The sequence below is a fragment of the Ambystoma mexicanum genome, chromosome 1q (genome assembly GCF_040938575.1).
Source record: "Ambystoma mexicanum isolate Mex_15411 chromosome 1q, UKY_AmexF1_1, whole genome shotgun sequence".
In the NCBI taxonomy this organism is placed as follows: Eukaryota; Metazoa; Chordata; class Amphibia; order Caudata; family Ambystomatidae; genus Ambystoma; species Ambystoma mexicanum.
In genome coordinates, this window is record NC_090922.1 from 789776581 (window position 1) to 789797844 (window position 21264).

The window sequence follows — 21264 nt, forward strand, 5'->3', positions numbered from 1 at the left end:
GCAACTCGTCAGGCTTGATGGCTCATCTCAAGTCTACCATCGATTCCATCATAGAAACCCTTGTCCCCATGAAAGCCAAAAAGATTAAAACGGAAACTTCTAAAAGTACATGGTACAACAACATCACTGCGCTTTGAAGAAATAAAAGACATCTTGAAAGAGTATGGCGTAAGAACCCCAGCCCTCACTCGCTAAGATACTATAAACTGGCAGTAAAATTTAAAATAGCCATTATAGAGGCCAAATCAGCTTACCTGAATAACACAATCACGAATGCTTTAGTGAACTGTTTAAAATCTTGAATGAATTCAATGACAAACCTAGTAACAACCACGATCGGGTTAAAGACTCAGAATGGTGTCAGACAATTAACAATGAATTTGCCTCGAAACTATTGGGGCACACACAGACAATCAAAGATCTGCAGAGCAACATGATCAGACTTAAAGCCACCCCCCTCTTCCCAGTCACACACTGACCATCCTCCATCCAACAATAATACTTTCAGCTTTACTCCCTGCTCCGAGAGTGAAATCCCCAAAATTATTACGCAGATGAAACCCACATCCTGTCTGGGTGACAGTTGCCCGGCTAACATCTTGAAAGGTGCTCTCCAATCACTGGTCCCATGGATGACGAGACGTGTGAACCGCTCCTTTAGCAAAGGTATGGTCTCCCTGAAAGACGCATGGATCACCCCACTGCTTAGGAAATGCACCCTGCATCCAGCTATAGCCAAAAATGACTGATCGATTACCAACGTCCCTTTTCTTAAAATCATGGACAAGGTAGCCTACCTACAGCTCCAGAGTTTCATGGAAAATAATGCCATCCTGGGGCTGTGTCAGTCAGGCTTCAGAGCTAAGCACGGAACAGAAACAGCCATGCTGCACCTTAAATCCACCCTGTCCAGCATGGTTGACCAAGGACACACCGCCCTGCTTATGCTGTTGGATCTTTCTGCGGTATACCTTTGTTTCATGGACAGGCATTTTTACAGCTGCCTTTTTTACGATGACACTATTACGAAAAAGTCAACAAATTTTTCGGGGTGGGGGGAGAAGTGGGCAGCATATAAAGGGTTGGGTGGGTCAGGAATAGTTAAAAATAGGTGGGGGAGGGGGTACTTTGTGGGAACCCCCCACCCCCCGAACAAAAACATTTAGATTACTTTTTTTTCATAATAGTGTCATCGTAAAAAAGGCAGTCGGAAAAATGTCCGTCGGTGAAACGACATAGAACCCTTTCTGCCGCCTTTGTTTTGGTGGATCACCCCCTTCTGGTAGCCAGACTTACGGCTCATGCCTGTTCAGCTTCAGCAGCTTAACGGATTGCATCCTTCCTCAGGCCTCGTACCACCAGAGTCCCAGTAGGTTGTGCTAGTTCTGTTCTTATAGCCCAAACCTGTGGAATTCCCCAGGCCCCACATACAAGACTATGACTATCAACACTGTCTACAACACCATACAGTCCTGGCTGGCTGAAAACCGAGCTCCTGATTGTGGCATCCACCCCAAGGCTCCAGAAACTTAGTCCAGTTTACAGCAGTTTGAATATTGCCGGTAACTATCTGCGTAACCAAAAGCGTAAAGACATGCAGCGTGTTCCTCTATGCCAATCTTACCATGAACTCCCAGATTTTGCACACACTATCCTCTTGCGCATTCACAACCAAGCGTCTACATCACATTCAGACCTTTATTTCAGCTAGCAACTGTGCTGCTTTGGCCACTGCTTTAGTGAACTCTAAACTAGACTACTGCAACAGCCTGCTGGCTGCAACCACGAAAACCCAATTTGAACGCCCTGCAGGTCTCCCAAAACAGAGCAGTACGCGCCGTTTTGGTCTTGCTAAAGGAGATCGTGTCTCTGATGCCAGAAGGGCCTTCACTGGCTACCTATCAAACACAGGATTACCCACAAGACACAAGATCTCGACACTTACCTTTAAGTGTTGGACCAACACGGCCCCATTCTATCTAAAGGACCGAACCAAAGTTAACCTACCAGGTTGTTCCCTGCGCTGCCAAGATAACTTGAAACTGGCCCAACCCAGATACAAGCTTGCTAGGTTCGGCGGTACACTGTTTGACGTTCCGATGTCTCTTGCCTGCTCCATCAGAGGAGCTGGCTCTACCGAACGTTTTTAAAAAACTTGGGAAACACCACCTCTTTAATCTTGCTCTAGGGTAGTGAGTCACGTCCTATCTCCTCTCCCCACCTGGCACTCCGATCTGCTTTCTTGAACTGACTCGCCCTTGTCCTTTGTCCCCTGTTTATCTGTCTTTTTGTGCTCCTTGAGGCCTAGGGTCATGCAGCGCGTTATAAAAATTAAATAATAATGTTAGGCAGAATACTATTCATATCTCATACACACACACCTAAAATGTTCCGTCTCTGATGTTTTTGTTCTAAACAAAAATCCTAAATATTACTCTAGAAATACCAGAAATCCTTTGGACTCCAACTCACAGAAAGCCTCATGTGCTGAGACGAGGAAGAGCAACAAGGAGTTAATGTGAGTTGAAGGAAACCGCAAGCTAAACATGCAGACTAATTGGTTTAATGAAGTCCGAGTGCACGGGCCATTTATAAATGGTGTCCGCATTAAGAGAAAGGAAGGAGAAGGAAGCAGCACCGATGGAGAAGGTAGCAGCACGGGAGTGAACCATGTCTGAGAAGGCAGACATGCCCACACTGCTGCTTGCAAGCATTACCTACCATAGGAGAACCGCAGAGGAGCCTGCAGCAACAGCAGAGCTATTGGGAACACAGTTGTGCCAAGAAGCAGCAGTCTTACTGGCAGATGAACGCAGAGCTGGCGGGAGCGCTGGGAGAGGGTACACAGTGCGAGAAACGCCATCGCCTAGAGGACGCTTCACTGCAGCAACATGCCATGGGTCGGAAGGCTACCAAACAGCAGTGAATCTGCCCAAAGATATTGGGCATTAGGGCGTTATAACAGGCATGTAGGCAATTAAGAGACCGTTTTGAATACGGACCAAAAAAAATACAAAGTTAACTTGCACAAATACTCTGCTAAACCCCCAGTTGCTGAGATTTGTGACCAAGGACCTAATGTGTCCTCTTGGGTCCTGGCCTCCCACACCCAATCGCCTACAGCCTGTGCCCGTTCCCAGCACTTGCCTTGGCACCCATTGGCCTATGGCACCACAGGCCTGCCTTTATTTATTGGCAGCTGACCACTCCAAGGCACTTACAGCAGCTCACTCCCTAGCACTTTCCTCTTGATACACCTAGCACTTGGCCCCCCCCCAATCCCTCATCCCTTCTCTCTCTGCACTTTCACGCTCTGAATGCTCACAAGGCCTAGTTGGTCTGCTTCCTTCTTTCTTGTTCCCTTCCTTGTTGCCCTGTGGGCTTGTCCATTGACTAACCCAACAGAGCAGGAGCTCCAGAAGATCCATGTTGCCGACCATATACAAAATGATCATTTTACAGCAAGAGCTGAAATCTGTTTTTTTATCCTTCCTCAATGGCTTGATCACTACTGCATGTGTCCCACGGCTTTGAAATTGCCTTTTTTAGAGCTATTTCTCCAAAAAAACCATTGCTGACCCAAATGACCCAGAAAATTACCACCCGATCTCAAACCGTCCTTTCATGGGAAAAGTTCCAGAAAAAATCATGTATCATCAGCTCTAGGTGTTACGTACACTAGACCCAGCATTGCAGACCGTTAAGTACAGATTTGGCTCTCTGCTGGACCTGGGGACACACCAAAGAACATGGATGACAAATCTGTGCGCCATCATCCTACTGGACATCTCGGCAGCACCACCACAAGCCAGGCAATTTTTCTTAGGAGACTAGAAAACACTGGAATAATAGGAAATTATCCATCTTTCCCACATCGAGAATCAAAACCACACCATAGCTCCCAGCCACATTTACTAACCTCTGGAAAACCCCAAGGAGTCACCCTTTCGCGCCTCTCCTGCTCAACATTTACATACGACTCCTACTACAACTCGGCCTGGCTGGTCCCACCTGCAACAACTATGCAGATAACACAATCTACAATCTCAAAAACAACCTATCCCCCAGACCTAAAAATGGCAATGGAGCCATGCAATAAAGAACCGCCAAACAGGTGCCTTAACTGTACTTCACCCACCAGGTCTTGGCCTTGATGTAACTAGTTATGTCAAGGCAGGCTAAGCAAACTGCCTCTCTCTCAGCCTCATGGAATACCTAATGGGAAAGCTTCAGAGTCCAAAATACAGCAGCCAGACCACTCCTTAGAATGGAAAGGTTCAAACATGTTACACCGGCAGTGCAAACACACCATTTGCTCACAGTCAAGAAAAGCATACACCTTAAACACCTCTGCATCACCCACCACGCTTAGCATGATAATTGCGGAGTTCCCTTCATATGGAAGTTTTGGCACTACACAATACTGAGCACTTAGCCCGAGGTTCTCCTCCTTGGCTCACCTAGCACTTCCCCTCCTGGGCCCCCCTCCAGTAATTGTCCACCCATCTGTTCCCCCTTCTATCCCCTTCCCCTCTCTTCAATGCACCTGCACGGCCGAAATCCAACAAGGCTTAGTAGGACGACAACTGTATATTACTGTTTTTTGCCATTGGTATTTCATCTGTTCCCTTGTCATTTAGCCTTGTGGTGCTTTGAAACACAATTCTGTTGTATATAGCGCCATACAAATGCTCAAAATAAAAGAACTGAGGTATGCAAAGTCCAGTAAAGTCACTTAAGCACCAGTTCCCAATGACGCTTTTTCCTGCCTCAAAACAAATTGTTTAGACAAGTCTTGAACAGAGTTTGGTTTTCATCAGAAACAGCTTCTGATTATTCAGGGAGTGTCTCCTGCCTTTGTCCTCGTGACCTACACAAGACTGCACATTGGCACACTCCTGGCATGAACCAAATTGCAGACGGAACCTTAAAGCAAATCTAAATACACCAGTCACATAGCCAGTTTCACCAGAAAGTAGCAAAGAAAGAAAATGAGACCAGGAAAAAAATGATATCCTGCTGGGACACTAAATGCAGTAGAGGTGCTGCATTACAGGGGTTAAAGAAAGCTGGACAAATGACCTATTTTGTGTCCACACTAGACACTTCTGTCAATCCCAATCCCCCAAGGTTGATCCACTGCACCAACCACATCATTTTCACCTACATCCAGAAAGCAGAAGAACAAGTAGACAATTATCACCTCTTAGAAACTTGTTGGGCTTAACAAAAATGTAAATACAAAGAGATACAACACTAACACTGCACAGGCTCCTGCGACCACGTAACTAAAGCGCTGGATTACAAATTAAAATCGGGTAAATCTTTAAATATATGGGAGAAAATAATTCTACTACACAAGGGATTTGTAAGCTTCATTTTACTCAAGTTGTGTATCGTAAAAATACATTTGGTCTACAATCTGCAAAATCTCTACAAGACTTATTCCACTTTCCGCCCAGTCCTAAATGCATCTAGCAGAGGTAACAAAGTTGGCAGAGTGACGATTGCAATATTTCCTTCATCCATTGCAGTTAAAAGTAAAATGCATATTGTTACTGAAATTGAAGGAATTCAAGCCCCATGCACAATATGTAGCAGTGCCTCAAGCAAGACCAGATCTCATCAATTGACCCTGGCACTTTGACTGGTCCAAGCTCACCTCTTTGTCGGTTGAACTGTCGTCCACGGATGCCAGTCCTCAAGGTCTGGGGCTGAAGTCGTACACGTCGGAAAGGCTTTGGTGGATGGCTGCTGGCATCTGGGGGTAAGGGGGCATTTTAGGGTAGGGGTGGAGAGAGAGAGAGTGAGAGTAAAGGCGTGCACAGGTTTGCACTCATCACATTTACATTCATTTTGAACAATATATTTTCTCTGAAAAAATGCTTTCAAATGAACTCTTCTACTCAACAATGTCAGAGGCAATTTAGTGAGAAGTAGCTTTAAGTGATCTTTATTATTCTGCAAAATAGAATCAAGGATCCTGAACGTTTCCAACAGAAATTACGTTTGTTTTGACAAATTCCCTCACTCAAATGTGAAAAAGGAAATTCCATTGCATGTAAGCACTAATATATCTTTACAATCACAAGTACAAGCAACCTCTGCTTTTCATACAGCAATGAATTAAAAAGTGAAGTTAGTACATTAAAATCAATCGCGCACAAGGTAATCCTTACTTAGCTTCATAACGTGTGGCACGAGAATTTCTGCCTGTGGGTTCACTCATATGGCGAACTTTCTGCATATTCACAAAAAACACATTTTGCATTATTCGCTATAAGTCATCTTGCCAAAGAGAAATTTGGCATTTCCAGCAGTAGTCCAGACAAAATTACTGAAATGTGTTAAAAAGGTCACTGGGTCTTAAACGCTGAAGTAGCACTTCCTACAAAACCTGACGGCTTCAGTCCATTGTCCATTCCAGGAACCAGTCACAGGGCAGATAAAGGAAAGGTTAACACTCTTGGTCTCATTTTCCAAATCCCTGGGGCACAAGCACAAAACATTGGGCAAAACAGGTGCAACATTGTTATGCCCGTCTTAACCCTACTTTTTATAATCCATGGCATTTTACTGTAGTTTTTGTAGGAGAAATGGCAGCATGGAATGGAATCTCAGTTTCCGCTACACCGTCCTGCTCCACTTTCGAAGACCAACTACTTTTAAGCCATTGTGGTGTAAAACCAATGAATTCTTACAGAATGCACTTGTTTTTAGCACCTGCTGAAAAAACAGGCAGATTCCATATGAATCCCTAGTAAAAGACTTCAGCAATAATTCATTTACCACGACCCTGACACTTAAGTGTTAACCTGCTTTCCATAGTTTTAATGCTTTTTAAACACCTTGTAGTGCAAATGGCGACAATTGCACGAAAGGGACCCAATGGCGGGAAAGCGCAAATTGCACAAAAGGAACCATAGAGGGAATACTGTGCATTCATGATCATTACCCATATCTGTATTTTAATGCCCGCATTGACATCGGCCATCACCTATGGCTATAGTATAGTGAAAATGGTTACCACATTCAGAGATGGGTAGAGACATTATGTGCATTACAGGTCAGACAGATGTAAAAGCTGTAGGACCCAAGATGTGTGGGAATTTTAAGCACTGGTGAGGGTGCACCCCTTCAGCCCTTCTTTTCCCTTTTTTGAATGGCTGGAAAGGCCATACCTGGCACAAATGGCTACTAAGCCCCTTCACTGCAGACCACCGCCAAAGCAGAGGATGCGCGGATCATCTACCTGAATAAATATTGAAAATAGCAAAATGCAAATCAATACACAATTCCTCCAGTCCATTAAAGGGATAGTTCCCTCAAAAATGTTATTGTTTCTAAAAAGATTGACCAAGATAAAAAATATGTCTAACAAATATTTATACAAAAAGTTCCTATGTAAAATATTGGGCAAATGAGCCTCAAAGTCAAGCACTTGGAAGCATCCATTTTGTGCAATGAACTAGGCACTTACGGCAGTAATCAAGCAAAAGCCCCTGGGAGTTTTTGCTCATTGCTGCCGGTGAGCAGCGAATGCTGGGAGGCTACAACCTGCCGGCATTTTAGTCATAATTTCAGTTACTTTCGCTTGAGGTTTTCTTGGAGCCCAGGAAACTTCAAGCGAAAGTCACCGCAATTATTTGCTGGTAATATCGTTTAGCCTCCCGTCTTTTGCAGTGTGAGGCGTAGTATTTCTAAATGCTGTTACTTTCGTTTTAAGTTTCTGGGGGAGCCCAGGCAAATTAAAACTAAAGGTCAGAATTATGAATACTCCGTCGCACGCCGTAATTCTATTCTCAGAGAACCTAAGTTCATGACTATAGGATTGCGGGGGTTAGAGGAATTAAAAATAGAAATAAAGGAGTGGGGCAGTACTCCCCCAGAGCACAGGGACAAGAAAGGCAGGCAGTGTAGCCTCCAGCTGGAGCCAGACAGCATTCTCTGCTCTCCGGCAGCAATAAGCAAAAGCCCAGATGCTTGTTCATTTTACAAAATGGATGGCTCCTAGTGAGTAAAAATCCTGACTGAGGCTCATTTGCCAAATATTTTACATAGGAACTTTCTGTAAAAATATTCTTTATATGCACTTCTCATGGGCTATCTTTTTAAACAACATTTGAGGGAACTTTCAGTCTGATCCCTGCCTCATTTTTGCAAAATGCAGTGTTTCAAATAATGCTTTACAACGTGCTAGAGCCTTTTCCCAAACGCGCTCAGTTTAGGCACAAACTCTGACAGACTAACATCGTTTGTGCAGGATCACAAATGTGGCCACTTAGCAAAATCAGAACAGGAAATCAAGTGAGCTGCTTCCACAGCAATTCTTCTGTAATCGGGACAGTGGAAGGAGAGATGCAAGAGGGAAACCTGCATTTTTAGTGGATTGGAACCTTGCAAAATAGCTTGCGACTTGAAATTACTGCAGGACTAAACATCAAAATAAAAAACAAACAGATGTGCCCTGCACAGGCGTGGTTTGCTTTTATTATATATAAAAGATTAACAACGCCACTAGATTAGAGCTTCAAGGAGCCAAGAATAACAGAACTATTGAAGATACACTGAATATGTGCCTCTCTGAAAGTCATGGTGCTCCCACCAGTGGCTGATGTGACCCAAAATGAGGCATGATGGGGATGGCATCTCTCTAGCTGAGGTCAGTGCTCTGAGCAGAGAGCTTTGGAGCTACTTATTTGAACTTTGCTCTGGCCACCAACATAGATACCTGGTACAAAAGATTGAGCCAACTACTTCCTGTGCCGATTAGCCTTGAGAGGACTGAGAAATTACTTACCGTAATGTTCCTTCTATGGATTCCTCATCTGATAGATATTGCCTCCAGCTCTGCTGCTTCAGAAAGTTTTCGACAGGGGGCGTAGTGGACCTCGACCCGGTCGTTGACTTGTCTTGCTCTGCCTCTTGGCTAATGAGCCCTTAAAAATGAAACTATAGACCTCCAAAGGCGGAACAGTTGCATGAAACACTACAAGTAGCATTAGAAAGACTATATATATATAATTTTTTTTTTACTTGTGGGGAAGGAAGACCGAAAATGGACACAGAGGACCATCACCAAGTCAACGTAAAAGAGAAGATGCGCGCCAACCACCGACTTTCAGAGCAGGGCTGGATGGGAGGGGAGATGTGGGATCTACAGGAGAAGAATCCATCGAAAGAACATTACGGTAAGTAATTTCTCCTTCAATGGGTTGCCTTTCTCCCACAGATTACTCATCTGATACTCACAAAGCAGTAGATTAAGGAGGCGGGCAGAAAGTTATACTAAGATTTTGCAGCACTGCCTTGCCAAAACGCAAAGCAGCTTTATGAGCAACATCCAGACTATAGTGCTTAGCAAAATTATGAAGGGATGACCATGTTTCAACGCAAGAACTCCCCCGGACAGGGACTCCCCTTGTCGAATGGGCCCTGATGCCTGCTGGCAATTCCTTTCCAGCGGACTGGTAACATTTTGGTATAAAGAAAATTCTTCAGTGGGATAAAGTCTGCTTAGCTATGGGTAAGCCCTTATGGGCCAAGGAAAAGGCCACAAAGAGCTGGTCAGCTCTCCTGAAATCAGCTGTCCTTGCAATATAATAACTCTGTGCCCTTTTCGGGTCTAGGCGATGTAACCATTACTCCTGCTTAGAAGAGTGCAGAGGAGGGTAGAAGACCAGAAGGTCGAAGGACTGAGACAGGTGAAATTCTGAGACAACCATGGGGAGGAAGACAGGCCTTACCCTGAGTGAAACTTTCTCATGGAAAAAATGCAGGCAGGATGGCTTACAGCATAAGGCCTACAGTTCACTCACCTGCTGTGGAAATCAGGACAGTAGCCGATGTGGAGTTTTTGCAGACCTTTATTACACACTGGTTAAATGTAAGGTCTTAACCACGGTGGTTGGACGCCAGGTTGTCCTACAGTTACTTCACTGTGAGTAAAAGGCACCAGGAGTTCCTCTCCCCTTGAAGTGTCTCCTGTTCTCACGGACCCGGATAGGCCCACCAGTTGCTCTCACTCTCCTCTCCTTCTCCCTGCAAAAAGCAACCACACTGCCATTAGGCCAGTCCCCTTTATACCCGGTGCTTGGAGGGAAAGAGGGCCAATCAGGGACAACTTCCCTCCCCCCCCTTTCCGATTGGTGGGGACCCTAGGAACCCACCCATTATGAGTAGAGCTGCCCCCTTCCCTCCTCCTCCTCCTCCTTTCCCTTGGCTGCCTGGTCCCGGCTCCCCCCTCCCTGTTGTCAGCCACTCCCTGGTCGCTATCCCACCTGGGTCGTGTCTGACACACGCCCTCTCCATAGGCCCCGCACCCCCTACATGGTGTCTCCCTTGAGGCATGCTCCTCGGAGACCCGTCCTGCTCGAGGCCCTATGTTGCTGCTAGGGGTCTGCCCTGCTCGAGGTAAGGAGGGGGTTCTGGTTTGCCCCCTCTCTCTGGTTCCTGACCACGTGCACGGCGCTCCTCCGACGCCGAGCGGTCGGCACGAGCCGGGCTCTCTACTTCCCAAGCCTCGCCGCCGGAGGCCGTCGATGCACACCGTGTTCCCGGGTTGCTCAGCCGCAGCGCTAGTGGCCCGGGTCCTTGTGGGCGTACGCGGCTGCAACGCCGGCACCGCCGCGGAACGCCGACAAGGCTTTCCCGTCAACAGGGACACCTCCCCGGCGCCCCCCATCAGCGCGACTCCTGGCAGCGTTTGCGCCGCACACGCCCGCGGTACAGCGGGCTCCTCTATCCGGGCGTCCCGCATTCCGGCGGCCACCCTGCTCACATCCTCACACCCGCATAGCAGCTATACTAGCCACCAAAAAAAGGCTGTTTTCAAAGAGAGAAGCTGTAAAGGACAAGAGTGCATAAGCTCAAAGGGAGACGCCATCAGAAATATCAAAACCAGATAAGGTCCCAATCCTGGAACATAAAGGGAGTGGCGGAAACTTATTTCCAAGGCATTTCAGGAATTATGTCATTACCGGGATCATACAAAATCAGCCTTGATGCAGGGATATTTTAAACACAGATAAGGCTGCCAAATATCCTTCGACTGTGGTGACCTGAAGGCTTGCTGAGGCGAGTGACAGAAGGAACTCCATCACTGTAGTGGTGGGGCAAGGGATAGGGTCAATATTCCGTTCTGTGCACCACGCCTCAAATCTTCTCCATCTGCACGCGTACAAAGATCTTGTAGATGGTCTGCGTGCAGCCAGCAACACCTCAAGTACTTCCTCAGAGAGGTCCCAGTCATATCTCATCCTCTCAAGAGCCACGCATGTAGGTTGAGATATTCCGGGGTCAGATGGAGTATCTGACCTTCCGACTGGGTTAGTAGCTCAATCCGCTGAGGCAACCAGTGAAGTGATCCAAGAGGTCGGAGTGCCACGTTCTCCTCACCCAGTCTGGGACAATCAAGATCATGGTCGCTCGAAACCTCTATAATCTCTGGAGAACCCATGGAATGCCGTGAATCGGAGGGAACGTGTAATGGAGAGGAAAGGTCCAATCCACTAGAAATGCTCCCCCCCCCCAGTGCAATGTTCGCTGGGAATTCCCTTGGGCAAAACTGTTCGCATTTTCTGTTGGACTCAGTGGTGAACAGATCCACTGCTGGGGTGCGCCAGAGAGCGAAGACCTCCTCTAGGATTTCCTGGCACACTTCCCACTCATGCAAGACCGTGCTCTGCCTGCTCAGAACATCCGCCAAGTTGTGTTCTGTGCCCGTCAGATGAACTGCCGAGACGGGTCTCCAACAACCAGAACTAAAGCATCATTGCCTCCGTGCAGAAGGGGGCAGGAGTGCACACCACCTTGTTTGTTGATATAGTGCATTGCCACTGTGTTGTCTGTCAGAACAAGGACACGTTTCCCTGCAGAGACGGGGTGAATGCTTTCAGGGCAAGCCTGATGGCTCTCAACTCAAGCCTGTTGATGTGCCACTTGGCTTCTTTTGCTGACCAGACGCCACTCACCTGCAAATCCTCGCAGTGAGCACCCCAACCCTTCAGACATGCATACGTGGCCACTCAGGGCTGAGGCCAAGGAGGCCAGAAGGTTTCCCCCTCCAGGAGACTGTTGCGGTCCCCCCTTCAGGAAAGGTCGTTGACCACTGATCCAGACACCCTGAGAATATCAGAGAGTGCCAAGGTACTGAGACCACTGACAACTAAGGAGTGATTTGTAGGCATCTCATGCACAACCTAGCCTCTGGCAGTATAAAAATGCAGGATGCCACGAGACCTAGGAGGCAGAGGAAGGAAGCCACTGGTAGAGTGTCATGGTTCCGGAACAAGTCGACCATTTGTGTCAAGCGGACTACTCTCTCCTTGGGAGGGAAGGCCTTTCCCACCTATCTAGGACAGCTCCAATAAACTGGAGCCTCTGGACAGGCGTCATGTGGGACTTGAACATACGTGGTCCATGGCTCTCCTGAGGTGAGCTGCAACTACCGTCATCAGCTTAGTGAAGACCCTTGGGGCGGAGGTTAGACCAAAGGGAATCACCTGGAACTGATAGTGCATATCCCCCATAGTGAACCTTAGGAATTTCCTGTGCTTTCCATGGATTGACACATGGAAATAAGTGTCCTGTAGGTCGATAGATACCAGCCAGTCCTGTAGTTCGAGATCATGGAGAATCTCTCAACATTACCATCCTGATTTTGTCTTTCCTCAAGAACTTGTTCAAGGCCCAGAATGTGACGGAGACCTCCTCCCTTCTTGGCTACCAGGAAATACTGGGAATACCAACCTAATCCTCTCTTCTCGGGAGGTACCTCATCCATGACTCCCATCAACAACAGGGTTCTCAGTTCTTCCTGGAGCTCCTGTCCCAGTTGGATTGGGAGTGGGGGCGGTCTGTCCGGTGGTTTTCTTACAAATGGCAGACAATAACCCCACTGAATGAGCTGAAGGGCGTAGGCATTGGAAGTAATTCCTTGCCACTGGAGAAAATGCTCAGTCAACCGTCCTCCAATCGGTGCGCTGTGAGAGGGGTAAATCAAAGCAGCCGCTGCACGTTGACCTCTAGAAGCCACTCTGCCCCTTCCAGAGCACGTAAAACGCTTCTGCCTCTTCCTGGCTGGTGGTACCTGTGCTCTCCTGTCATAAGGAGCATATCTCCTGTAGCCTCGTGCCCTAGAGGTGAAGCTAAAGGCAGGTTTGGCCGGCTAGAGTGGGACCGTTTCTTCTTCCGCCCATGTTCTTTTTCGGGGGTGTGCTCCTCAGTTTCAGCCACTGAAGCACGAACCGTCAACCACGCCAGTGATTTAGAGGTTAGTCGACCCAGAGCGAGTTTAGCAGCTCCAACGCGTAGGGTTCTGTGCAGCATTTTGGCGCACAACGGACACTAGTCAGTCCCGTGATGAGGCAGAGACACAACTCGTATGGGTCAGGGATGGATATCTTGGTGCCACAAGAGGAACACCGCTTGAAACCCGAAATCTAAGCGACATCTCACGTTGAGGAATTGAAAAAAGTTAAAACGTTTTCTCAAGAAAACGTAGAGTGAGTCAAAGACTCGCCTGTGTTTCCAAGCAGCGTGTTGGAGCGCAGAACAAAAGGAACTGAGGTTGGGGTATAGTGACGTGGTATTTATACGAAAACTGATGTCACGTCCGGAGCCAACAAATAGATGCCGAGCAGGACCGACGAAGGTCGACAGCCGCGTCGAGGCCCACTACACATCCCCTGTCGAAAATGTTCTGAAGCAGCAGAGCTGGAGGGAATACCTATCAGATGAGGAATCTGCGGGGGAAAGGCAATCCATTGAATGTCCATTGTTATGCTCCTGAGTAATGTGAAGGGGAAAAGCAGTGTTTGGAACTTCCAGGAAAACAGGGTTTGCAAAAACATTGGTTGAGCTAGCATAATGTTGGGTGGGATATTTTAGTAAATGTGTAAGTAGCAAGACAAGCAGCTGTAAAAACAAAAGGTGAATAAAAGATCTTCGTTTTTGCTTGCAGTTACGGTGTCTCATATTGTAATTCTAGAACAGATTTGCACCGTCAAACCTAATGTTTAAACAGTAATTCCCACCAAAAGGGAATCCAGACCACTGTTAAGTGGTAGCTATGGCAGAGCAGTCAGACCTAAGAGAAGGGAGGGAGAAAGACTTGTAGCAAAGTAGTATGTCTATACAGCTAACGGGAGAACACCCAACCCTGGCATACTGAACAAATCTACACTTTAATAAAGTGACCCATATCTCCATCAGGTGAAAAGTAGCACTTTAGACATAGTACATGATGGAACCAATGGAAGATTTTTAAAAAAAGGCAGTTGTCAGTGAGAAGCTATAATCCACCCCTACCCATTATGCAAGTCCAATACCTACTGATAAGGCACTGCACATGTATTCTAAGGAGTGTGGAAATACAAGAGAAGAACAAGTTACTTTCTTACCTGGTAACCTTCTTTCAATGGGATTGTCCGACGACGTATTCCATATCTATGACAGGTAATCACCACAGCTGTGCTGCTTCGGAAACTTTTTTTGGCGTCTGCGTCGATGACGTTGGTGCGCCGTCGTCAAGGACCTCCTCCGTCGTCATCCGATGTGATAAGTAGGATGCACGACGCCCGTAGCCTCATTTGTAGTTTTTTCCCCAGAACGTGTGACAGTCTACTGCCAGTCAGACACAAAGCCTTGCGGAACGTAAGCTGCAATCGCAAAAGAAATTCTGCAGCGGGGAAGGTAGGGAGGGAGCGATATGGAATACGTCGTCGGACCATCCCATCGAAAGAATGTTACCAGGTAACAAAGTAACTTCTTCGAGGGGATTGGGTCCTCCAACGTATTCCATATCTATGACAGACTCCCAAAGCAGTACTAGAGCAAGGAGGAGGGAAAGAATTTAAATCAAAATTTAGAATTGCCAATCAAATAGCAGCGCAAAGGACCGCCTTGCCAAAGGCCAGATCCTGTCCTCGGATGGAATCGAGGGAATAGTGACGTACAAATGTATGTACTGAAGCCCAGGTGGCTGCATCACAGATGTTGCGAATAGGAACACCACTCTGAAGGGCAGTAGATGCAGCCATACCCCTGGTATAATGGGCCCGCAAGCCAGCCGGTGGGTCCTTACCCGGCAAGCGGTAACACTCCGAGATGGCCAAAATAATCCAGCGAGACAAAGTCTGTTTCGTCACAGCTTGTCCCAAACGCTTTCCAGCGTAACCAATAAAGAGTTGATCGTCCACTCTGACCCGGGACATGCGTGAAACATGAAAGCTTAAAGCTCTCCTAGGATCAAGCCTATGGAGCCTCTCCTCTTCCTTACCAGGATGCGGAGGAGGATAGAACGCCGGAAGAACAACCTTCTGGCTCAAATGAAATTCCGAAACCACCTTCAGAAGAAAAGAAGGACAAACTCTAAGGACAACCCTGTCCTTGTGAAATACAGTGAAGGGTGGCTTAACAGTTTTCAGAGTTAACAGCCTCAAAGGGCAAGAATGTAAAGGCTCAAACGGAGCACCCATAAGAAACTTAAGAACAAGGTTTAAATCCCAACCGGGCACCAGGAAAGGTGACGGAGGGAACACATTAGTGAGCCCTTTCAGAAACTGTGAAATTAAAGGGATTTTAAAGTAGGAACACTCTTCAGACGAGCGCTTAAAGATGGACAGCGCCGCCAGGTAACCTTTAATGGTACCCACTTGCAAGCCCCTGTGGGCCAAAGAAAGTAAAAAGGAGAGAACCATGGGGATGTCACAAGCAAAAGGATCCACATTCTGAACTCTGCACCAGTCGCAGAACTTACGCCAACGGCACAGAGACTTTGTTGCTGGCCTTCGGGCCGAGAGCAACACCTCCATCACATCTTCAGGGAGGTCCCAATCCTTATACCTCAACCTTTCAGAAGCCAAGCGTGAAGGTTGAGGGATCTGACCTCTGGATGGAGAACCTGACCCCCCTCCCTTGAGAGCAGATCGTCTCGGTAGGGAAGACGACATGGAGGACAGATGGACAAGTCGAGAAGGTCCGGGTACCACGTCCTCCGAGCCCACGCCGGAGCAATGAGGATCATCTGGGAACCGAACTTCCGTAACCTCCGCTGCACTTGCGGGAGGACGGGGACTGGAGGAAACGCGTACAGCAGTGGGAATGACCACTCCACCACGAACGCGTCTCCTAAGGCTCCTTTTGGAGGAAATTCCCGCGAGCAGAACCTCTTGCACTTCCGGTTGACACTGGAGGCGAAGAGATCCACTTGAGGGGTCCCCCAAAGGGCGAAGATCTCCAGGAGAATCTCCTGAGCCAACTCCCACTCGTGAGTGATCATGCTCTGCCTGCTCAGAGCGTCCGCCGTCACGTTTTCGTCTCCGGCCAGATGAACTGCAGAGATCTAAACTTCCTGCTGGATGGCCCAGAACACGAGCTGCATCGCCTCCCGGCACAGAGGAAGTGACCCTGCCCCCCCCCTCCCTTTTTGTTGAGGTAGTGCATGGCCACTGTTTTGTCTGTCAGGATCAGGACATTCTTTCCTCGCACAGTCGGCAGAAAAGCCTTCAGGGCTAGCCTGACAGCCCTCAGCTCCAACAGATTGATATGGAGTCTGGACTCCGATGGAGACCAACGACCGCTGACTGTCAGCTCGTTGGCATGAGCTCCCCATCCCATGAGGGATGCATCCGTCACGATCGTCACCTCCGGCAAGGGAAGCCAAAACGGAGCCCCCTTCATCAAGTTGCCTTCGACGGCCCTCCACAGAAGGTCCTGGGCGACCGAGGGCGGCACCTGAACCAGGTCCGACATCCTGCCGGAGGACTGCGACCATTGCATCTTGTGTGCCCACTGCAAAGATCTCATCCGCAGACGAGCTTCTGGCAACAGAAGAATGCAGGATGCCATGAGGCCGAGCAACCTCAAGAACTCGAACGCTGGGAGCGTCTGGGCATGCTGAAACTTGTGCACCATCTGCTGAATGTGAAGAGCCCTCACCTGGGGAGGAAAACACTGCCGCAGGGAAGTGTCGAGCACTGATCCGATGTACTGGAGCCGCTGTGTTGGCATCAAATGGGACTTCTTTAAATTGAGGGAGAAGCCCAGCCTGTGAATGGAGTGGCAGGTGACGGACAGATGATCCAGGACTTGCTCGGGAGAGCTCCCCCTGATCAACCAATCGTCCAAGTAGGGGTAGACGTGAATCCCCCCCCTTGCCTGAGATGCGCTGCCACCACCACCATTAGCTTGGTGAAAACCCTCGGGGCGGAGGTCAATCTGAACGGCAGGACCCGAAACTGAAAGTGCGAGTCGCCAACCGCGAACCTCAGGTACTTCTTGTGCTTGGGATGGATCGGCACATGGAAGCAAGCATCCTCGAGGTCGAGAGACACCAACCAGTCCTGAAGCTGAAGGGCCTGGAGGACTTGAGAGAGAGTAACCATCTTGAACTTGTCTTTCCTGAGGAGTTTGTTCAAACCGCTCAAGTCCATGATGGGTCTCAATCCCCCGTATTTCTTCGAAATCAAAAAATAAGGGGAATACCATCCCTTGTTCCTCTCCGCTACAGGCACCAGTTCTATGGCGCCTTTCTCCAGCAGGGCTTGAATTTCCTGCGCAAGGAGCGGTTCTGGACTCTTCAAAGAGAGGTCCCTGGTGGATTGTCGTGAGGCCTCTGCCGAAAGGGAAGACAGTAGCCGTGCGTTATGATCTCCAGAACCCACACATCCGAAGTAATGACACGCTACTCTACAAGATGCTGCGCCAGCCTTCCCCCAACCGGCGAACCATGGGACCTGGCCTCACGACTGAGTGGTAGCGGCTGCGGCGTTGCCTGAGGGCAAAGAGGCAACTGCCCGAGCGGCCTTGGCACCACGGGTACCCTGTCGTCCACCTCTGGTACCCCTGCGTTGGCCTCTTTGACTGCTAGCTCCTCTCGCTTTACTGAAAGACGAGTAATAGCGAAAGGAACCACCCCTCCATTGCTGTCCCCTAGGACGAAAAGGCAGAGGTTGGCGAACTGCAGCGCCCAACGACTTTGCTGCAGCTTTGGAGGACTGCAACCTCTCAAGGCTCTCGTCAGCCTTGCTGCCAAAAAGATGTTCACCGTCAAAGGGCTTGTTGAGGAGCCGGGACTGCACATCAGGAGCAAACCCCGACTTCCGCAACCACGCAATCCTGCGTATCACGGTGCTCGCCGCCATGGACCTGCTGACGCATTCAGCCATGTCCAAACCCGACTGAACGGACTCACACATGGCATCCTTACCATCCTGGACCATAGCAAGGAAACCATCCCGTTCGTCCCCTTTGGGAATATGTTCAGCCGCTAACGCAACACAGTTCCACAGAGTGTGTGTGAAACGAGACAAGGCACATATGGAGTTGGACGCCTGAAGCGCCGCACCCCCAGAAGAAAACACTTTCTTCGCTCAGCCGTCAAAACGTTTGTCATCCCTATCAGGAGGGATGGTAGGGTACGACGCCTGCTTTGCCGGGGCCGTGGCTGCCTGCACCACCAAACTCTCCTGAGTGGGGTGCCTGGTGAAGTAGCAGGGGTCACTACTGGCTGGACGGAATTTTCGCGACAAGGACCTGTCTACCGCCGGGAGACTCTCCGGAGCAGTCCAAGCCGCCGCCACCCTTCTCGGTAGAGCCATATGAAACGGCAGTACCGTGCCAGTTGGGGGACCAACATCAAGGATGTCCGTGAGATCATCCTGCACAAACTCCCCTGGGGGAGCAGACCATCCCAAGTACTCAGAGACCCTAGCCATAAGGCGCCGGTATGAGGAATCGGCATGAGAGACAGGCTCAGGCCTACAAAACTCCACCTCCGGAGAGGTGTCCAGTCCACTGGCATCATGCAGTGACTGCCTCAAATCGTCAAATTGGCTATGGCCTGAGACCGTCTCATCTGGAACCTGACTAGGAACCAGGCCATCAGAATCCTCATCCACCTCCGAAATATATTCCAGGTGGTGAAAAGAAGGCATCCGAGAGTGCTTGCTCTTAACCAGAGCCTTTCTAGGGGGTTCCCCCGTGCCACGGGGTACCTCCGACACCCCGGCCTCGAAAGGCATCGAGTGAATCGGCGCCGGCGTCGAGAGAACAGGCATCGGCGCCGAGAGAACAGGCATCGGCGCCGAGAGAACAGGCATCGGCGCCGAGAGAACAGGCATCGGCGCCGAGAGAACAGGCATCAGCGCCGACGTCAGATGCAGTGCCGCCAGCATCAACGGCGTCGACACAGTCCTCGAAGCCGGAGCTCAGAGCGTGTCCTTTGACGACCTGAGCGTCGACGGCCTCGACGACTTCCTCGGAGCCTCGAGAAAGCCTGTCGACGCCCTCGACGCCTCAGGCATCGATGTCTTCCTCGACGACATCACAGGTGCACATGGTCTCAAACGTGTCGAGGACCAGGACCTGGAACGGGTACGTCGAGAACGAGTCCCCTTGTCTGAACGGGACCTCTCCCGTGACTCGTGCCGACCACTCTTGCGAGCGGCGTCTCTCGACCTCTCACGGCCGACCCCACTCGGGGGCGCGGACGGCTTAGTACCCTGCGACTCGAGAATCGCCAGCATTTTCTTCCCGAAGGAAGCCCATTCCTCCGGCGTCGCACGGCTGGTGGGGTAAGCGACGTGCCGGGCACAGTCCTCAGAAGAGGACCTGGAAGACGACCGCTGTCGGCGCTTCCGAGAATGCCTCGAGGAGTGGCGAGACCGACTCCTAGAAGGAGACCCATGAGACTTCCGACGCGGAGAGTCACCTCTCGAATCATCCGTCGAAAGCCCCGCAGACTTCCGGGGCTTGGACACCCGACCTACTGACAACTTCTTCTTACGTTCCCGTAAGGCTTTGGACGTGAGCGGCTGGCAGTTGATACAGTCATCTGTGTCGTGGGCCTCCCCGAGGCACCAGAGGCAGGCGTCGTGCGAGTCCGTCACCGACATCTTGGACCCACACTCCCCGCAGTTCTTGAAGCCCGGACGCGGGGTCAAAGACGAAGTAGAAGGCATCTTCTTACGAAGGATTTTCGCACAAAAATGAACAGGTTTCGAAGAACCGAGAAGAACAGAACTCCAAAGAGTCGAGGAGTAACCGAGATTCACGAAGCAACACGTTCGCGGAAAAAACGGAACTGAGGCTACGGGAGTCCTGCGTCCTACTTATCACATCGGATGAAGTCGGAAGAGGTCCTCGACGACGGCACATCGACGCTGATGCCGAAAAAAGTTTCCAAACCAGCACAGCTGTGGTGATTACCCGACATAGATATGGAATACGTCGGAGGACCAAATCCCCGCGAACAGTAGAGACAGTAAAACATTGCATTCACTTAGACCTTATCAGGGCCAAAGCTGCCAAACAATCACGGAATCCCGAACCCTCTAGCACACAGTAACAGGTCAGAGAGAAACGCACACTATGCACTGAATATATATAGGCTGTGAGGAAGAAAAAAGGGGTGAAACTTTAATAACCAAAATCCAGAGTGCACCCCCAAATGGTAAGATTAGGTTAGACTTGTGATACTAACCACAAGGACTAATTACACTCCTGAAAAAGGCCATGATAAAAAAGCATTTGCAACAAAACATTTCCATAGGCAGGAGTGTAATGCAGCAATTTAAAAATAGCAGATAAAATCAGACCACCAGTAAAATTCTACTGTATGGGCCTGAAGCTCCATGGACTCAGGACAAATGCCTGTAAAAGTCTACCGACGGGTTTAAGGCACGCTTTAATAGTTCCCCACCGAAAAAACAGGCCAAAGTCAGTGGGCAAGTTAACAGTTGTGGTGAACAGCCAGGTTAAGTCCTTGTTTTACCCCGTAGGTGCAGAGTGGACAGCAGTAACCAACCCTATGAGAAGCTGGAGAGAAGATAGTCTTGACATCAAGGGCATTTCAGCAGCCCCAGAGAAAAGAGATGAAGAGCAGGATTTGAGCCAGTGTTATCCACTGGGAAAAAGCAGTTGAAGGGGACCTGAAGCACCAAATTATCACAATTCGTGTGGAATCCTGAGGGTAGGTATTGTGAACATCACCATCAGGCCAGGACCCCTTCAGAAGTAGATACAGTGACAGTTACTGTAAACTTGGCCCAGGAATGGCTTAACAACCCTGCGAGTTGTAGGTGAAATGCCTATTCTGGGCCCCCTGGCACTTGAACCCTAGGCCAAGGATGACCTCAAAGGCCTCAGAGAAACAATCAACCTTTCTAGGAATGGGACGCCCCAGACAGAAGTAGAAGCAACGGAAGAGATGGCTCCAGGAAGACGGAAGAACCAGACCAAGCAGGTTCTGGAGGCATGAAA

General features: G+C 49.2%; 1 protein-coding gene across 4 annotated transcripts in view; it reads right to left on the reverse strand.

Moving 5' to 3' along the window:
* TPR (translocated promoter region, nuclear basket protein) overlaps positions 1-21264 on the reverse strand; it is a 2097972-nt gene that overhangs the window by 23114 nt on the left and 2053594 nt on the right. For all 4 annotated transcript variants that reach the window (XM_069641376.1, XM_069641377.1, XM_069641375.1 and 1 more), the window contains one exon: positions 5663-5761. In XM_069641376.1, coding sequence (XP_069497477.1) covers positions 5663-5761 — 99 coding nt within the window. The remainder of the gene's footprint in view (positions 1-5662; positions 5762-21264) is intronic.